The 21,084-nt window shown below is 38.6% G+C and overlaps 3 protein-coding genes across 3 annotated transcripts; 2 read left to right on the top strand and 1 right to left on the bottom strand.

The window, feature by feature from the left end:
- Positions 1-378: 378 nt before the first annotated feature.
- LOC147078576 (NADH dehydrogenase [ubiquinone] 1 alpha subcomplex subunit 7-like) lies at positions 379-4,377 on the bottom strand. Its single transcript, XM_085957432.1, has 4 exons — positions 4,219-4,377; positions 4,024-4,112; positions 2,726-2,824; positions 379-598 (listed from the first exon to the last, which is right to left on the bottom strand). Exons 1-4 carry the CDS (start codon positions 4,282-4,284, stop codon positions 529-531), a joined length of 324 nt encoding a protein of 107 aa, XP_085813558.1. The 5' UTR covers positions 4,285-4,377; the 3' UTR covers positions 379-528.
- Positions 4,378-13,251: 8,874 nt separating this feature from the next.
- LOC147078575 (uncharacterized) lies at positions 13,252-18,609 on the top strand. Its single transcript, XM_085960235.1, has 2 exons — positions 13,252-13,592; positions 15,759-18,609. The coding sequence occupies exons 1-2, from the start codon at positions 13,461-13,463 to the stop codon at positions 16,767-16,769; spliced, it is 1,143 nt and encodes a 380-aa protein (XP_085816361.1). The 5' UTR covers positions 13,252-13,460; the 3' UTR covers positions 16,770-18,609.
- Positions 18,610-19,838: 1,229 nt separating this feature from the next.
- Positions 19,839-21,084, top strand: LOC147078574 (uncharacterized). The gene has a single exon (XM_085957419.1). It carries the CDS (start codon positions 20,154-20,156, stop codon positions 20,928-20,930), a length of 777 nt encoding a protein of 258 aa, XP_085813545.1. The 5' UTR covers positions 19,839-20,153; the 3' UTR covers positions 20,931-21,084.

Below are 21,084 nucleotides of genomic sequence, written 5' to 3'. Positions count from 1 at the left end.
CATATGCACAATTAAATCACTATTTACATGTGCATATTTAAATTCTCACGAATTATTAAATAAATATTTTTAAAGCACCTATAATTCAGGAACGTCTATTTTTTGTTGAATTTCATTCGGTTGCATAGCGCCTAGTTGTCCTGATGCCAAATCGTCCTAGACCTGACATTTTTACTTTGTACGTTGGAATATATGGTTTTTATTTTTTATCATCAAAACCAGTCAGAACCTTGTGCCTCCACATCCATAAACCTGGCACTATTTCCACCTATATAATAATATACCAACCTACGATATTTTTAAAACTGACACAAAGATAGAATTCATTTTCAATCGATATTAACAATTTGGAAAACGATAGGAATAAAAATACATCAATAAATAAAATCTTTTTATTATTTCAATATGTACATAAACAACTAAATATTTTAATCCACTAAAATGACATCAGAGAAATTTTACCAGAAAGAGATAGCATAAAATAAATTAAGCAAAATTTAAATAGTCTAATGATGATATTTCTTCTTCTCAATAGTGATGATCATAATGGAAAACGGTTCCGGGTGTTGCCCTCTTGTTTGCAGGAACTGCAGGCTCTCTGAAATGAATCATTGAATAACTTATATTAGTTTTTATTGTAAACGAAAACATACAAGCAATTCTTTTATTTTAGTTTCAAAAAAAAAAAACAATCAAATCAAGTCATAATATTATAATCAGTTAAAAATCTAATTATTGTACATGCATAAATTATGAGTAGGTATACTAAATTCTAGTCACTTCATTTTCACTTCAAAACATTTTTAATTCTTGAAAAGCTTAAAAGCGCAACACCGATAAACACCCCGAGGGTCACAAATGGCACCTCGTGAACATAACTGGTAAATATATTGCGCAAAAGTTGTTAAAATACTAAATTAATTATTACCGGTGAAATTGAAAACCCGCTACAATAAAAAGAAGTATGCAGTGACAATGAAATGTTTGATTATTTCAGATATTGTTCCTATTCACAAAACAGACATTCATGTCTACTTTAGGCATCATTTTTAAGTATGACCAAAGTAGACTTGGGTTTCTATCGTATTTCATTGTTCATAGAAAAATATCTGAAATAATCAAATCTCATTTACACGACTAATTCTTTCAAATTTTAATGTATCCAAATTTTATACGGTTCCATTTAAATCATTATTAGCAATCCTGGTGTCGCCTTTCAGCATCTTCAGGCACTACTCACTTATTACACAAGAAAATCAGTTGTCAATGTAGTAGTACAACTTCATTACTTCAGCCATTAGACCAGATATATACACCAGTGCCTATATGGATACATTTATTAATACTGGTATTCAATAGGAAATACCGGTACAAGAATTATCATTCGGTATTGCAATCCCTAAGTGCCTATTGATTTTTTATGGTTAGCATCCACTTATTAGATTACCATTTTACACTGGTTGAATTATTCAGAATTATCTTTGAATAAATAGCAGCTGTAGCCTTAAGTAATCTGTTAAATTATAATTCGTCAGAACACTAGCCCAATTTGAGTTCCGAACATCTTAATACAGTGAACACTGATTTTACGTGCCCAGAATTCTTATTTGCCGCTATTTTCTTGTAGATTCTCCAGTCCTATTTCATTTCAGTACATATTTAATTCCCAGTTTTAAGTTTTTACTTCCTGCAATCAACGTCTGAAATTTTCAAATTTATTTATAAAAATTTAAAATCTAATTAATTCAATGCATGATATCATTGAAATTATTTCCGGTCACGTGTGCATTCTATTTATAGACGTCATGGCCACAGTGCCCTATCAGTGCTGAAGACAAAGGTTACATTATTTGGTTGTGATTATTTATTTAAGTTTATTGTTTAGTAGTTTTTTTTGTTTTTGTTTACACCCATTTAATAATGTCTCACCAAAGAAAAACATTGCCGATTCGAAAGAAAAAGAACATTTTCGAAAAGATGAATTGTGGTGTTTACAATATACGTTTTGTTTTCAGTCCCTTCAACAACATAAAATCGGGGTTTCACTGTAATATGAGGGGTATAGAAGCAAAGGCAGCAATCTTGGAAAAATTGGCAAAATATCCTATGAATGCAGAAATACAGAGCTGCTCATTATGCACATGGTAAAACAATATTTGAGGCGCAAACCTTGCATTCTTTCATACAAAAATTACTTTAAAAAATTCACATTAGAAGCAAAGGCTGCATTCTTCTATATTCAATGTTATTCTTATACAAAAAAGTCACGTGACAAAATGGCCGCTCGGTACAATTTGGGAGCAAACACAGCAAAGTTTCAAATAGTTAGACGCAAACACAGCAATCTTACATATTTGGAAGCAATTGTAGCAATATTGACTTTTATAATTAAAATATCTTAATAAGTGTAGCGAAAATACTGATTTTTATTATACAGATTATCTTTTTAACTTTATTTCTACATTGAAAAAAAAAAACAAAAAGTTCTGCATTAAACTTATCTGCCTTAAATTAGTTTTTTAGCCTTTTCTCCAAAACACTGTTTTGGTAGAAAGCTGCCTTTGCTTCTATACCCCTCATATGTTTCGTCCCCATAAAGCATGATCTGATACTCTCTCCCAGCTTCTGCGATTGCTTTTAATCCAATTTTGGATAATCACTATTGTCTGAGCACACAATCATATTTCAAAAAATGAACATAATATTACATTATTCTATCCTTTACCCTTTCTTTGCGCTTGTTTGTAAGAGTTTAGTTGTAACATCAATTGGAGGTTTGACTTCCCTTCTTGCATCACGAGCATAGTAATAATTTGCTGAAGCCCTGAAAAGATATGAATAAACATTTTACAGAAATAGTCATGTTCACCTTACTAATTATTATTACCTAACACACTGTTCTAGAACAGTGGTTCTCATGTGCGGCTCTGGTGGCCGCATGCGGCCATCAGACAATTTTGCTGCAGTCACCAGCATTTTACAGAATAATATTTCAAAAATTTATTTATAAAATTATAAAATTGGTTGAATACACAAACACATTCCTTGTCTTAATTTTTTTTTCACGATCAAATGATCCATAATGTGTTCTTGTGATGAGATCATGTGTGAAATAGTCCATATAATAAAAATATAATAATTTTAATAATACCACAGTTGAAAAATTTTGGTGGAGGTTATACGTTGACTAAGAATCAAGTCAATTCAAAGAATTGACAACAATTGCTTTATTAGTATTGTCGATTTATTCTACTACTGTATACTGTGAAAAATCGTTCAGTGTAATGCACTTCATAAATGACAAATATCGAAGCCAGTTGACAGATGTAAACTTGGAAGCAGCCAATCGGCTCGCATTGGAAAAAAGGAGTATTGAGGTATTTCCATTTGCATTATTTTTAAATAAATAGATAAGTACTAAAATGTCCAAATGTCTTTTATGAAAGACTTGTTTTGCATAAATTTAGTAATTAAATAAAATTTAGCTTTATTTTTTTCAATCACAATAAAAGTGAAATTTTGTGCGGCCACCAGACGTTTCGATAGAACTGTCAATGTCAATTGTGCGGCCACAGTTAAAATTCACGTGAGAACCACTGACTGTTCTAGAATGAAACACTCTATGTAAAGTCTAGTACCCACGCACGTTCTTGCTCGACGGTTTTGCTCGATCAAGCATGCTGACTTGGAAGCATGCTCGTTGTTGCGTCCACACAGTCGAGTAAATCGACACAAGACGCTGTGAGGCCATCGTCGCACCGCCACGACTTCGACCACGAGTGAGAGCGAGGCCACACTAGCCTTGCCAGTGCGTCCTCACTCCATCACTCAATTTACATCGCGCACGAATTACAGACCCACAATCTTCTTCGGATAGCGCAATTTGTTTGATGTTGAACAAAAAACCATCAAGTCAGATGGTACACATGTTGAGACATGTTGGAATCAGCGTAAAACCATCGAGCAAGAACGTGCGTGTGTACTTACTATAAGGTTTATTATTAAATATTTCTATCAATTTACTTGTGTGCAGGTCCGTCAGGAATCTGAGGTGGAGGCTGCGTTCGGGGAGAAACAAATTGTTCGAAACGGACAGCTAAGGTGTGCTTCCTCTGAAATTTATAATAAAAATATAATTTAGAAACGTCAGTAAGATGTCAATATAACCTGCTTGTCGATTACGTAATTAGAAAAGTAATAACAACGAAGTTTGCTTACGCCAAGTAAGAAATTTCTGAATTCTTGCAGAAGGATAGAAATATCCCTCGGTTGGACTTTAGGCATTTTGACTTATTTAATAAAAATAACTTTGCCAATGTTTTCGATATCCCTGACAGATTTGCTCCTGTATGCAGAATGTTTTCTTCTGTCAAGATTGCCAGATATCAGATATTGTCTATGAATTATTGAAATTTGAAAAAAAACCACTACATATTGAAATTCAAATAAAGCTACAAAATGAAAGGAGTTTTACCTACCAATAAAACTCTTATTATTCATGTTGACTTTGAAGTCCTTAAGATAGGGTTTGCTCTTTCTTCTCCGCGTGAGGTTATTTTCTACCAATTTATTTTTCCTTTTTCTTGTCGTTGGTCATTCCTCCGTTTTTATTTACTGGTCATACACCCGCGTCCATTTTTTATGTATGGAGTTTGGGACCCCTTTGTCTTCATTATGATATGACTCAAGGAACCAGGTAGAAGTTACCTGGACTTCAAAGTCAACATGAATAATAAGAGTTTTATTGGTAGGTAAAACTCCTTTCATTATTCGAATTTGACTTTGAAGTCCTTGAGATATCTGTTTGTTATCACCTGGTGTTGGGTATGCCAAATTCCTGTATGTAACAATGATTCATTGACGAGGTATAGACCATCGTGACTTGCAATGTATATGGTTGAATAGAGAAGTTAATGGGGTCTTTCCCCTTCTGATGGTGGTGTGTCCATCGTTCTCTGGTAGTTGTCCTGAAATATCGACTCACTACGCCAGTTACCTCTCTTTAAGATAATATCACCTATTGGGTATATTTACAGTTTAAGGAAGCCACCACTGAGCGGACACTGCCTGGTGGTTCTTGTACCCCTGCTTCCAACAGTTCTGACCTTATCCATTTTCCCTATAACTGTCCTGGTGGCTGGTTTTGGTGGTCCTCTTGAAGATATAAATACTTCCGAAATATCCACATCTTCCTCTCTCCTTGGGTTTGACATGCAGACGAGTTTCCGTAACCAGAATACTGGGTCGATGTTTTGACACGTGGAAGCGCTTAGCTTCCATGCCGATTGACGATGCTTGGCGGCATTTGCGCCAAACATTGGCCATACAATTGTGTGGTCACTTTTATCCACTAATCCATTGTCTACTATTACTAAGTAGTGTGAGGTCATGAACCCTTCGTCCCGATGCGAGAAGCAGCCAAGTAGGTAGCTGTCCTGCGAGAAATTTCGAATAGGTTGTACTCCACCGGTGTTGTTTTTCTAAGATGATCTACCACTCGTCCTGGATCCCGAACCGGTGGTTTGACGGGTTTCGTTTTATGTACCGAAATTGCCTGTAACATATTGTGTTGTACTACCACGTTGATGCTGATATCTACAATGATAATTGGTTTGCAAAATGTGGCTATGGCTGACTTATGCACCAGGATGGTGTTGTACGACAAACCCTCCATGTTGTGCAAGTAGCCTAGGTATCTGGCCAATTCCATTGGTTGAGGGCTATTATGATCCATTAGGTTCATGCTTACACCATGTCATTGTCTTCCATTTGTTCCAAGCTGGTTTGTAAGTTTTTAGAGTCGAAGGCCGCCATCTGGAAGTAAGGAGTACCATTTCTTCCACCATTAAATTTGATGTTATTTCACCCCACCCGAAATTATCCATAGTCAAAGGGACAGGTCCTGGGTCCTTGGAGGTGGACGGTTGGTCTCCATACCTACTAGTGTCGTATGTAGGTGAGGCACTGTATAAGGAGGTACTATTGCCCTTTTTCGTAAGTCCACTCCCAAAAAGCATTGTTTCCAGCTCGGTGCCACTAGTAAGTACTTCTCTTTTGCTGAGTTCAGGTGCGCTAGGACTCGTGAAAGTATGTTTGGTGGGGGAAATATCCACGCCAGTCTGAAGTCCTACACTCGGCTGAAGGCGTCGTGAAACAGCGCGCCACTGTCTGTAATGTCTCGTGACACATACGTTGCAATGACATGTGCTGATTCGCTTGTGAATAAAACCACCTCGGGAGTCGGGATCACCCCATCTTTGAAACAGGGGGGTGGTTGCGGTGTTGATGAGGTGCAATTCGGGAATGAGTTGTCTGCGGGAGAGATGATCTGCCACGCAGTTGTAATTTCTGCGGAAGTATTGTGCAGTAAACGTGATATTGGCTCGACTGGTAAATACTAGTATCTGTCGGCATAGGTTTAGGAGGGTGACAGATTTTGTGCCGCCCTCGTTGTTGATGTATGCCACCACTGTTTTGTTGTCTGTCTGCAGAAGCAGATCTGATCCTATGATTGATTGTACCCGAGATTGAATTGCAAACATTTCCTTCCTGTTGGAATGCCATACCATGCTAACTGGTCTTGTTCCCACGTACCTGATAGGTGGTGTTCATTCAGTTGGGCTCCCTAGAATGTGTCGGCTGCGTCTGTCATCAGGAAGTGATTGAATGTCGTTCTGTGTGTTAACTCTGAGGAGCCTATCACCTGGAGCCACCACATGATGTCCTGTTAAGCCTGTGGTGGGATTATCGCCTATTGGCGAGAATGGGACCTCGACAATATTGATGACTGGAGCTTTGTAGCCGTCGGCAATGCAACCTTCCTCTTGGAGGTAGGATGTGAAGTTGAGTCGCCCCAGAAGGGATTGGATATGTGCCTGTCTGAGGGACCAACTGCCTTTTTGTACCTGCATTAGCAGAAGGTGACGGAGTGCTACACACTTCTCCAGCGACAGAAACCTCCGCTTGTTGTGTGTGTCCCACGTGATGCCCATGGACCCTCATTGTTGGCTTGGGTTCAGACAGGATCTTTTAATATTTATTAACCACCCTAAAGACTGTAGGAAGGTAATCCTGTATTCCACCTGAACCGAGACTGTTTCTCGGATTGGTTGGCTACTAAGAAGTCGTCTAGGTAAGTGAATATTCTCAACCATTCTTTCGTAGGCGTTCGGAGACCCAATTGGTCAGGGATGCCAACATAATCGGAGCGGCTGACAGCACGAACGGGAGACACGTGAATTATAGGAGCTCCCCTTGGTAGGCTAGTCGAACGAATCGACAATTTTGAAAAGCCATGGGTACCTGGAGGTACGCTTGGCTTAGATCTATTATTACTAGCCAGTCTTCTGTTTGTAAGACGGCTGGAACCTCGTAATGGTGAATTAGTTTTAATGGCTTTGGCTGTAGGAACGCATTAAAACGCTTTCGGTTGAAAACAGGGCATAGGGTCCCGTCTTCTTTCTTGATCAGAAACAGGGTTGAGAGAATACTGGGGGTTGGACCCGCTTCTTCTAGAACCCCTGAGTTCTTTAAGTCCTCGATCTTGAGAGTGACCTCTGCTGATTGTTGCGTTTGCTTTCCGTAAAAGTAAAGAAGGTCTTACCAATGGTGGTGTCCGCACAAAAGGAGGTATGCGGGCTACGGCTATTATTTTTACCAATGTTGGGGGGGGGGTACACTACGCCATCCAGACTCCCCGAAAGTCTCTTAGGCGGCCCCCAATGTTGTTGGTCGTCCAGATTGGGCGTCCCCGCCTCCTCGGCTTGTTGCTGAAAAAGTAACCTCGTTAAAGCGGACAATACGTCTCATGACGCTTGACGCAGCGTTGAAGACCTGGCAGCGACGGTGGGATGAATCAACCAAGGGGGCCGGCACACATATATGTTTTTTCCAAATATTAAATGGCGATTGGAGATAACCAAATATCTGACTCCTGACCATCACACCAGTCAATTTGTGACTGGACACGGTGGGTTCGCTGGCAAGCTCTTTGAGCTTGGACTTGTAAGCCGTCCAACATGTCCATGCGGAGGGGAGATTCAGGATGCCAACCACATCCTCTGTGAATGTCTTAGAATGTGCTCCGAACGGGAGGAGATGCTCAGATCGGTCCAACCAGCTGTTGGGCCCATCGGGTTGTCCGACTTGGTTGCTACTAAGGCCAATTATCTTGCATTTAAAAAAATTGCGGCGTCTTACTGCGGGCGTGAAGATCTCTTCACATAATTTTTGCTGTCCGTATGATTAACTTCATTATTTTGTTTTATATACACTAGAATCATTTTTATTTTCATAATTTCCCTGTGCTCTTCTCTCACCAGCACTTTGCATTAGAAAGTAACTTTAAACTCAGTCAGAGCTCACTCTGAGCGTAGCAACCTTAGTCCTGGGTATCTCCTCCTATTGGCGAGAATGGGACCTCGACAATATTGATGACTGGAGCTTTGTAGCCGTCGGCAATGCAACCTTCCTCTTGGAGGTAGGATGTGAAGTTGAGTCGCCCCAGAAGGGATTGGATATGTGCCTGTCTGAGGGACCAACTGCCTTTTTGTACCTGCATTAGCAGAAGGTGACGGAGTGCTACACACTTCTCCAGCGACAGAAACCTCCGCTTGTTGTGTGTGTCCCACGTGATGCCCATGGACCCTCATTGTTGGCTTGGGTTCAGACAGGATCTTTTAATATTTATTAACCACCCTAAAGACTGTAGGAAGGTAATCCTGTATTCCACCTGAACCGAGACTGTTTCTCGGATTGGTTGGCTACTAAGAAGTCGTCTAGGTAAGTGAATATTCTCAACCATTCTTTCGTAGGCGTTCGGAGACCCAATTGGTCAGGGATGCCAACATAATCGGAGCGGCTGACAGCACGAACGGGAGACACGTGAATTATAGGAGCTCCCCTTGGTAGGCTAGTCGAACGAATCGACAATTTTGAAAAGCCATGGGTACCTGGAGGTACGCTTGGCTTAGATCTATTATTACTAGCCAGTCTTCTGTTTGTAAGACGGCTGGAACCTCGTAATGGTGAATTAGTTTTAATGGCTTTGGCTGTAGGAACGCATTAAAACGCTTTCGGTTGAAAACAGGGCATAGGGTCCCGTCTTCTTTCTTGATCAGAAACAGGGTTGAGAGAATACTGGGGGTTGGACCCGCTTCTTCTAGAACCCCTGAGTTCTTTAAGTCCTCGATCTTGAGAGTGACCTCTGCTGATTGTTGCGTTTGCTTTCCGTAAAAGTAAAGAAGGTCTTACCAATGGTGGTGTCCGCACAAAAGGAGGTATGCGGGCTACGGCTATTATTTTTACCAATGTTGGGGGGGGGGGGGTACACTACGCCATCCAGACTCCCCGAAAGTCTCTTAGGCGGCCCCCAATGTTGTTGGTCGTCCAGATTGGGCGTCCCCGCCTCCTCGGCTTGTTGCTGAAAAAGTAACCTCGTTAAAGCGGACAATACGTCTCATGACGCTTGACGCAGCGTTGAAGACCTGGCAGCGACGGTGGGATGAATCAACCAAGGGGGCCGGCACACATATATGTTTTTTCCAAATATTGAATGGCGATTGGAGATAACCAAATATCTGACTCCTGACCATCACACCAGTCAATTTGTGACTGGACACGGTGGGTTCGCTGGCAAGCTCTTTGAGCTTGGACTTGTAAGCCGTCCGACATGTCCATGCGGAGGGGAGATTCAGGATGCCAACCACATCCTCTGTGAATGTCTTAGAATGTGCTCCGAACGGGAGGAGATGCTCAGATCGGTCCAACCAGCTGTTGGGCCCATCGGGTTGTCCGACTTGGTTGCTACTAAGGCCAATTATCTTGCATTTAAAAAAATTGCGGCGTCTTACTGCGGGCGTGAAGATCTCTTCACATAATTTTTGCTGTCCGTATGATTAGCTTCATTATTTTGTTTTATATACACTAGAATCATTTTTATTTTCATAATTTCCCTGTGCTCTTCTCTCACCAGCACTTTGCATTAGAAAGTAACTTTAAACTCAGTCAGAGCTCACTCTGAGCGTAGCAACCTTAGTCCTGGGTATCTCCTCCTAGGGCATTCCCGGCCTAAAACTTAACTAGATGCTTCACATCGCCAATGTAGGGCCACGTGATACGCCCGATTAAGACCGGGTGTGGTGCGTGGCGGGTTTTGGTTTGGAGGGATTAACTTCAATGGTCGTCCAGATGCGGTCACCTCCGCTTAGAGTACGGATCCCTGGTGGAGCCTGTACCTCCGATTGAGAACTACCCTTTCAGAAGCTGTCCCGTTGGGAAAACATCGCATTCTGGAGGGCCGCGATGGTCCTCTCCGTCAGATGGTTGGCTGATGACGAGTGGTCGCACCGATGCAACTTGTCATTTAGACCTAACTCTACGACCGTAGGGGCCGCCAAAAATTGTTTTTTGGGCGTTGTGCCACTCCTTGCCGGTCCCCCTGCTGAAATAAGGTACGTAACGAGGATACCTCAAACCTCAGCATCTTAATCGACGCTCGTACGTTGAACTTTTCCTCCTGTAGCAGTTCTGCTTCGCCGTCTGGTGTCCATGCTTTTAGAATTTCCTCCTCACGGTCATTCAGATGTTGCGCCATAATCATTGATCACTTAACGTTCACTTAACTATCACTTAACGTTCGTCCAAGATAATTGTTTTGATAGTTTGAATGAACTGTCAAACGCAACGTGTAAACAATAAGAAAGTCAAATCCAGAATGAAGACAAAGGGGTCCCAATTTCCATACATAAAAAATGGACGGCGCGGGTATGACCAGTAAATAAAAACGGAGGAATGACCAACGACAAGAAAAAGGAAAATAAATTGGTAGAATATAACCTCACGCGGAGAAGAAAGAGGAAACCCTATCCTAAGTTTGTATTCCAAATACTAAATTTTCGCTTAATCCTATCAACCCAGATTAAACTCCTGTAAGGATAGTGAAGGACAAATGCTGATCGAAAAGGAGGACATTATGGAAAGATGGAAAGGCTATTTCACAACACTTTTAAATCAGGCTTATAGTAATGATCATGAGGATAATATATAGGAATGAGTATTGTACCACACTGCTGAGGAATTTATTAATGAGCCTACTCTGCCTGAAGTAAGAAGAGCATTAAGAACGCTGAAAAACAATAAAGCACCTGGAACCAACAGGATAATAGCCGAGCTGATATAGAGTGGTGGCCCAACTCTGGAAGCAAATATCCACAAGATAATTATTCTCAATATTTGGGAAAAAGAAATTTTACCTGAGGAATGGAAGATGGGAATAATAGTGCCTATTCTGAAAAAGTGAGAAAAAACAATGTGCGATAACTACAAAGGGATCACAATTCTAAACGCAGCTTATAAAGTTTTCTCATCTGTACTGTACAGCAGGTTAATGATCTATGGTGAGGAAATCCTGGGAGAATACCAGTGCGGCTTCCGACCAAATAGATTCACTATAGATCACATACATCTCATGAGGCAAACTATGGAGAAAGCGCACGAATACAACCTGACACTCCACCACCTGTTTATTGATTTTAAACAAGCTTTCGACAGCGTGAATAGGGATAAGATGCTGCAAAGCCTAAAGCGCTCCATTGGCGAGCCAAAAGTCCGAGGACAATAAATCGTCCGATTTGTCTATGCCCTGCTACCGATCAATGAACGAATAAAAAAGTCGAGCTGTCAAAAGTCAAAAATTGCGATTATCGTAATGTCTTCTGATAACCCTATAATTTTGTGTTATTTATATGTAGACTTGCGTAAAATAATATAGCAGTGAAAACAACACAAGATTTACGTTTTCTTTTATGAATTTCATAAATACAAATAAAAAAATAATTGGTAAATCTCTCATTTTATAATGTGTAAATTAACAAATAAATCAATGAAAATGTTTAAAACAATTACAGATTTTTTTGCGGTCCGAATGATGGCGTATTAATGTCAAATCGAATTTGCATTGCGATCGACGGACGAAGTCTGGCAACTCGGAGGTAAAATATCAAACATGTTTGAAATCCAACGAGCCTGGTCTGCGGATTAAAAAGTCCGCAGACCTGGGGTGCTCCACGCGAAAAAAAAGTCCGAAGACTGTAAATCGTCTGACTTGCGTGCCAATGGAGCGCCGGCTTAAAAATACTCGGAATTCCCTTAAAACTAGTAAGGCTAATAAAGACCACACTGACAGATACTCAATCAGTTGTCAGTGTGCAAAATGAGCAAACTGAAAGCTTCAAAATTGAATCAGGTGTGAGACAAGGGGATGCGCTATCCACTATGGTATTTAACCTTGTGGTGGAATCCATAGGTCGTGAAACCAACATAAGAGGATGGGTATATAACAATGCAACGCAGATGTGCGCTTATGCTGACGACATAGTAATTACAAGCAGATCCAAACAGAGGATGATCGATCATGGTGACACTATGAAAATAAAAGCAGAAAACGCTGGGCTGCATATAAACCAGTCAAAAACTAAGTATATGGTCAGCACACGCGATCAAGTACCGCTGCAGAATATAGACATAGGACAGCATGCATATGAAGGGGTGGGCAAGTTCACGTATCCGGAGCCTAAATACCCAAAATAAGACAGCAGAGGAGATAAAAATCCGCCTAATCTCCAGGAATAAATGCTGGCATGCCTGCAAGCGACTGGTGGGGTCGAAAATTCTAGGCCGAAGAAGTAAACTTCTAATATATAAAACAATTATAAGGCCAGTGGTCACTTATGGCTGTGAGACTTGGTGCTTAACTCAAAACGAGGAAAACAAATTAGCTGTCTTCGAGCGCAAAATACTCCGCAAAATCTTTGGACCCACGTTGGAAAATGGGAACTACAGAATAAAAATGAACCACGAGTTGGAAGAGCTGATGGAACAGCAAACAATCATAAGATACTGTAATGGGTGGTACATGTGGAGAGAATGCCTGAAGTTAGAGCGCCAAAGATCATGACGAAGTGGCTACCCCAACGGAAGAGACCCAGAGGCCGTCCAAGAAGGAGATGGGCTGACGCCGTAAAGTGGACTGGCTTCATATAGGAAGACCCGGTAACTGGAGAAGTGTGGCGAGAGACCGGAGTGAGTGGAGAGCGGTTGTGGAGGAGACCAAATCCCACCCCGGATGTAGCGCCGTGGAAGAAGAAAAAGAGAAAATTTTCCCTTATCTCTACAAATTATAAAAAATTTATGCAACCATCTGTGCACAGTTCTCTAATTAAATTTTATTAAGGTAATTTTATTATTGTACATGGCAATCGGCATCGTCAATATTTTGACAACTCAAAAAGCTCCATTCAGATTTGGAATTTCGTGAAATAAAACGAATTTGTGAACAATACCTTTAAATAATTTGTATGGAATATTGTATTTACATGTCAAGTTTCATTTATAGTGGCCCTCAGAGATATGTTTACCGCTCTTTGAATAATAGGTACCACCGATAAAACTGTTGCACTAATATGGATTACGAAAGTATTTGTCGGTGTTGTCTTTCGAAAGCTTCGGAACTCAAAAATCTTTATACCCCTTTAAAAATTGGAGATAAAAAGGAAATTGTCCCCAATATCTTACAATACTGCTTTGATATAGAGGTAAATATAACTTATTCATATTCTGGGAAATGGATAATAACATGAACTGTGCTCGAGTCCGGTGATACCGCATACAATTCATTTAACTAAAACATCAATGATCATGAGCTCGGTTCACTTGGGAATCATGAAGTTCCACCAAAATGTAATACGAAAAAACATGTATAATACACCATACTATCCTCCAAGCTATCATGGCCTTTCCAGGTTCCTTTATCTTTTGACTGGTTTGTCCTGTGCTCTGTCCAAGAAATACAAATCATTCTGCGCCAACACCACATTTCGAAGGCATCAATTGCCTTCCTCTCCCTTACCCTCAGTATTCATGACTCGACACCATACAAAAATGTGGAAAACACCATAGAACAGATTTATAAATAGAATTCCTATAGGCTATATACAATACATTTTGACGCAGGGCTTTGAATGTGTGAGTGTCCTACGAAAATGAACCACACCTTATAGACGTGCAATAGTGTGTGTTGCAACTGTCAAATACACCAAAATTGAATGATCGTCAGTGCATAAACCGAGAGCAGTTGTCAGAAATAAGGACAAGTGTATTCTTGACACGTGTTTAAGTTTATCCACTCTCAAGAACGGTTGCCTGTTACTCCACACCCGTTAGGTACTTATTTCAGTTCCCATTATATCAGAGTTCCCTGGAGAACACTAGTGTTTGTACAAACATCATTTTCGGGGCAATTGTAATTCCCCAATTCTTTCATATAGTGCTAAAACCGCATTTTTTGCAATCTGTATCCGCCTTCTTATCTCTGCTTCACATCAGTCTTTTCCACTAATGGTAATCTAGTGACAATCAAATACATTAAACTCCCAATTATCCATGTGCGGATTATCAGTGCACGATATGGGATATAATATCTCTTATAATATCTGTTAGAAAATCATTAAAAGGTTCCTGCAAACGAACCAAAATCACACTTTTTCTTAATAAATAATGAGTATTAAACAATATGTTAAAATAATTGTCCGTGTTTTTCATTTATCCGTGCTGCCGCTCCTCACCATTAGCCCGGATAATCGGAAGTCTACTATAGATATTGACTAAATAAATCTAATTTGTATAATTAATATTATACTCGTGTAAAACGAAATTCTAGCAAATAAATGCTATATCAGTTAATCATAACATTTATCGTTAATACCTAATTAGATTTCTATGTAAATATTGCATATGACTGAACCGAATCTATTCAATTAATTTGCTTATACTTATGATTCATAAATGGGGCTTGAAAAAGTCTCCACTTTGTGAGAGTGATGAGATTCAGACCACAGAGCACATCATATTGTAGTCTTGCAACTTATATGCTTTCCCCCGAGGCTGTTACGTTGTGATCGATGCCTTGCCGGTTTCACTTTGATTTTTATTATTATTTGGCCTATAGCGTTGTGGGTCCCAGGTTTGAATCCTGGGTCTGGCAAGTACACATATTGTTTTTCAATTTGTGTATGAGTCAGAGTATGGACCTAATAGGTTGAGCTGGGTGGCTGACATACATTTCTCGTAAAAACAAAATCTGTCAAAACAAACCTGGAGGCCCATATAATCTTATTAGGGTCGGACATGGTCGGGGAAAAAAAGAATTCTGTGATTTTATTTTCTGGTATAACTTCTTTTTCGGTACCCAATCTTTGTCTAGCTGTTGCCATATTACTTATGATATGATTATAATTAATATATCTATGATGGGCGGACTTATGAGTACATATAAGTCCGAAAAGATGATTTTCCAGAAGAGCAAAAACAAAGTTACAAAGTTAATTTCTGTAGTCATTTTTATACCAATAAAGTTTATATTCTCCAAAAGATTAGTACAGGTTATACTGATAAAACCGATCGGTTTGTCGCAAATCATTGTATTTTGCTGTGGTTTAAGAGTTTAAGTACACACTTAATACTTATGGACACGTAACATACATTTCAGTTATAAGTTAGTCTAATAGACGCATAAATTAATTTTTATTTTTGTAGACTACCTGTGACTTATACTGTCGATGCCACTGATACGTTCTTATATTTAGAATGTTTTTTCACACTTATCGTAAAGTGACCAAAAATGGAGTTATACTCATAAGTTCGCCCATTATAGAATGTATTTACCTTTTATCGGGAACTTTATTTATATAATTTTTCCACAGGTACGAGCGGGTGATGGATATCCTCAGAATATTTGTGTGTCCTGCTGTAAATCTCTCCAAACAACATTCACCTTTAAATGTTTAGTTGAGAAATCTAAATCCATTCTCGATGAATTTTCTGAAGTCAGCAACGTCGATACTGGTAATGGCATTGATGACTCCTTTGACTTTGATTCTGACCACAATAACAGCGAAAATGAAAATGATGTCAAATCCGAAAATGATAGAATGTTAGAACTTTATAGTCAATGGGAAAACCCAAATAAGAAAGCTCCTGAAGCCCAGCCCTTACCGACAGATGAAGACAAGAAAAACAAACTTCCAAGACGAGACTCACAATCCTCCAGTGGAAAGAATGTTCTGTTTTGCACAGAATGTGATATGAATTTTTTCACTTCACAAAGTCTCTATGATCACACTTGTATAATGCATCCCAAACCGCAAAACACAGGCAGACCATGCAATTACTGCAATGGTAAATTTGCAGACTTTAAAACGCTACTTGTACACCGAAAAAAACATATTAACCCTCATGTTTGCGATTACTGCATGGAAGAATTCAATACCGCTAATGAACTGAGTGAGCACATGCTGACCTGTTACAAATCAACGAAACGGGTTAGCTATTACAGAAGAATCAAAAAAATCCCACCAAAAAACGCTACATCTCAATGTCATTTCTGTGGTAAGTCTTATCCACCCGGATATATTAAAGTTCACATGTTAATTCACGGCGAAGGAAAATATAAATGTAAATTCTGTGACAAAACATTTAAGCAACCTTGCAGCTTAAACTCTCATATTGTATGCGTCCACAAAAAAACTAAAACGCACAAGTGTGGAATGTGCGATGCAGTTTTCTCCGTGTCCGGAGGTCGGAGCGCTCACATTCGGAAGTTCCACTTCAAAGAAAAGAAGCATGTCTGCGCCACATGTGGGAAATCATTCTGTGAACGTTCATCTTTGAGAAAACATATGACAACTCATGGAGAAGATCGGCTATTCTCATAAAACCTTGGATGATATTAATTCATTTAATATATTGGATTTCAGAACTTTTTGGTAATTCTGCAATTTTCAAGTTACGATCCAACGATAAATTCGAATTTGTAGTCTAACAACTGTCAACATTAGTAACCCGAAAATTATGGTAGTATAACCCAAACTACAGTAAACACGAGGTTCACTAGTTTGCATGGATGATGTAAGCTAGTCTAAGCGAAACAAGCTGATGCGAAAGGAACGATATAAACATGGTCACCAATAATAAACTCTGGCTATCTCTTGAGTATGGGATATGCACTCCATATTTTTACTCTGGTATCCTTATAAAAAAACTTTGTTTCAAAACTGATATTGGGTATTATCATTATTGGATTGGAGCATCTTAGCAGGTTTTACTAATTATATTTTGACAATGTGCGCCTATCTTGGATAGTAAGGAGCTCGCTCAGCTCCTGATTGGTGAGTGCTAAGTTTGAATCTCATGGCTGGGCCAATTTGCTTTCATAGTTTTTACAATCAAAACTTTTGTTCACATCCAGAACATGGATCGAACGAGTTGAGCAAATAAATGGCCAACAACCGAAAATGTCTGTTTACCCACTGTTCACATTGTGGGTGTCGTAGAGTAGAAGTGGTGAATCATCTTTTTTACCAGAATATCAACCGATACAATTGTTATCCACCCATTGTGTAAGGTGAAATATTAAAAAAAACGTTTTGTGCATCTAATTATTGAATTATTGATATTTTTGGAATACATTATTTGGGTAGGATTACACATCGACCAGTGTACTCTGTTATCTGCTTAAAATTTGTATGAATTTTAATTATTTAATAAATGCTTACAAATGGTAAACAAAAACTTTCAAGTCAACTTCACTCTATGTCTTTATGAACTGTATTTGTAAGAAATCTCAATAATTTACATTTTTCTTTAAGTTTATTTATAAGCTTTTCAAAAATGATTATGAAATTAAGATGACTACAGTTGAGCCATTCTCTGAAAAAATGGTGTTATCGTGATAACAGTACTTTTTGGTAAATCAATTTACATTATTTGTCTCCACATTATTTAATCCTGAATACAATTTGGCAGTGAAACTTCATGACTAACCTTTGGTCGCAATCAAAAATTGCAACAATAATTGGCATATTGAGTGGAACACAGACCATTTTCAACTATATTTCGATGGTATTGAGGATTATTTTTTTGGCAGGAAAGATTAAAAACGCTCCGTTTATTTTGGAGATGGAACTTTTTTTCTAGAACATCCTAATCTGGGTTATGGACCTAAGTCTGGTTGCACATTGAAAATCGTCTTGACTGGGATACGGGCATAATGTAGCAACTATCTTTCTTGCACACAAGCGAGGCCATGCCAGGACAGTGATCTCTCGCGGCTAGCCGAAATGAATGAATAAACAGCTTCTACACATGTGCCAATGAGACATTTTGTTATTCTACCTGCACGCCATGTCAAGTGAAATTTGTTACATGAAACAAGCAGATCGCACCGATGCTATGTGTGACAGTACATTAAGTTACATACTGTATTTTGTGAATGACAACAAAATTACATCATCGTGTTCCAATCAAGATGTGTGACCAGACTTAAAGGTTAAGAACCTACGACATTCAATAAGTATGATTTTTGAAGTGGTGTGTCTTGTATAATCATTATTATCTCAAACTAACAATTTAACGTGAACGCTACTTTTCCGGGGACGGCTCAATATTGTTTTTCCTAGATAGTCGGAAAAATATCCATGGTGTCTTAAATGTTAAGCTAAAATATTATGTAAGTAATACATTTTTAGTATGAAATAAACGATTGATAAAAATTTGATTTTTATGTTTAAATTTACCAATACACACATTTTTTCAATACCAACAATTTTTGTAAAAATATTTTTATTTCAGTTTATATTTGTAATACAGCTGATTCTTCTTTAATTAGGACACATCGGGATTCTGGCACTTAGGCCCAATTAAGCGAATTCCGCATAAAATGAAACAATGAAAATTTTTCTTTAAAAAAAATATGATTTATATTTTTTATACAATATTGTCAAGAAAATAATAAATTTTGAAATAAAATATTAATATCATACCCATGAGTATGACTCCCACAAGGGAGGTCAGACAAGGCTCAAGCCTGGCATGGCGGGTCGACCAGTTAAGTGAGATAAACACGCATCACAAATTTGCTATAATAGTAAAAATGTCAGCTGCTACTTTGAGGATATTATTTTTTTTTAATTATGTGTGCAATGTGCAAATTTGGGAAACACTACGGTAGAGCATCACACTGCCCTTAACCTTGGTGATAAAAATGGAGGGCCTTCGGGATGTGGGCGCCATATTATGCCATGAGAGTAACTTACTACTTCTCGTAGGTAGTTTAATTTGATTGCAGTCATTTTCTCTAGGATGTAGTTAACATTATTATGACGTGTGTTGGTAGAAAATAGATTAGCTAGGTACCAAATTTATTAACTCTGAATAGCAAATCTTTGCATGGCATGGTAGCCATATCTTTTACCTAGGGAGTGAAACATGGACACAGTAGAAGTTAAGAAGACATTATTTATTTTTTTATCGCTTCAATATTATAATGTATAGGTACCTATTAAGTAATTTAAAACGCTACTTTTTCGTGATTGGTGCAAATCATCACTATCACGATTTTTGTTTTGTAAATTCATGACAATTAGGTAGATTAAATTTGAAAATCTATTTTATTATTCAAGTATCATTGGTATCGTCAAGTCATTGTAGCATCTGGAAAAATTCTGTGTCCACTGGCAGCATCGCGTATAGGGCCGTTCGAAAGAAAAATTATCGATACCAATAATTTTTTTTAAAGTATTGATATCCAAGTATCAGCTGTCAAAAAGTATTGTTATAATATTATACAAGACAAGTCTCCTTGTCGTCTTATGTCGCTGAGCCCGACTACATCCCAATAGACGTTGCCAAACAGCTGAAATGGAGATTGACGGAACACATTGCTCGTCGAAAGGACGGCCGCTGGACAAATGCCGTCATCCAATGGTACCCAAGGGGCACGAAACGGCCACAGGGTCGCCCTAAAAGCCGCTGGATTGACGAACTGATAAAGTTCGGTGGAAATACGTGGCAGCGAACGACACAGGACCGAGAGAGTTGGAGGAAACTTGGGGAGGCCTTCACCCAGCAGTGGATTGACCCCGGCTGATGATGATACAAGACAAGTGTAGGTATCAAAATAATGATACTTGTCCGAGAGAGATTTATTTTGTAAAAAAATCGCAATCGAAAGAAAAGTATCGGTCAAAAAGTATCAATACCAGGGTACTCAGAAATAATTGTGATCAATACTTTTCACAGCTTGCCCTAATCACGTAAAAATGTCTGAAATTTCTAGTAAACCGCAATGTCAAAATCACTATAAAACGCAAATAGTTAAAAGTAAATCAGAAAAACACCGTCGAAGAAATAAGAGGCGTCTGATGAAAAGAAAACTTAAAAAAATTAAATTGAAAAGCAAAAGTCTGTTTTGTAAATTGACCGTTGGAAAATTGGAAAGTTCCCCTGTGGAGGTTAGGAGAGAAGTTACTATGCCCGTTAATAATTATGAATGGGAACAATATCGCTCTAATATTTTATCTTGGCAGTATAAACATGAAATAGCTTATTGGAAATCCAAAGCCGAAGCTTTGAACTATGAAAATAAAGTTTTGCACAGTGTAATCGAGAGCATGTGCAAGTCCAAATCACACGAAACTGTCAACATAAAAAATCATCCTAATCAACAATACAGCGGTGAAGAAAGTCACAGTGAACATGAAGAACGAGATAATTATAGCGAAAGTGATTCAGAAGAATCAGAAATCCACTTCAGTGATGACGTGCTAGCATTTCTTCAAAAGAGTGCAGCGCATAGACAGGAACGAGATAAAAATAGACTAGCAGAAGAAGAACAGATGGAAACGGCGAACACGGAAGAAGTTAACGTGCCTCGCGAAATGATTGATAATAAAAGGAGGAAAGAAATCGAGTTACTTTATGGTGAATCATCCAAGAATATAGATGGTTTCGAGACAATGGTGCAACTAAATTTTGATCGTTTTATGGATCTGAATAAACCAGTGATGTGGCCCAACATTCCTTTAAAATTGAACTAGTGTAACAAGCTGTTAATTCTATACAACAAAATATTTCAGAAAGATCTTAATTACTTATTTGTGTAAAACTACATCAGTAATATCTAGTAATAAGTACTTACATACTTGTGTCAATCGAAAAGTGGTATTCACATTAAAATATTATTTGCAAAGA

Source organism: Rhyacophila brunnea, unplaced genomic scaffold (genome assembly GCF_057557595.1).
Source record: "Rhyacophila brunnea isolate RB1 unplaced genomic scaffold, BYU_Rbru_1.0 scaffold_11, whole genome shotgun sequence".
Classification (NCBI taxonomy): Eukaryota; Metazoa; Arthropoda; class Insecta; order Trichoptera; family Rhyacophilidae; genus Rhyacophila; species Rhyacophila brunnea.
This window is presented reverse-complemented; position numbering and strand designations above follow the sequence as displayed.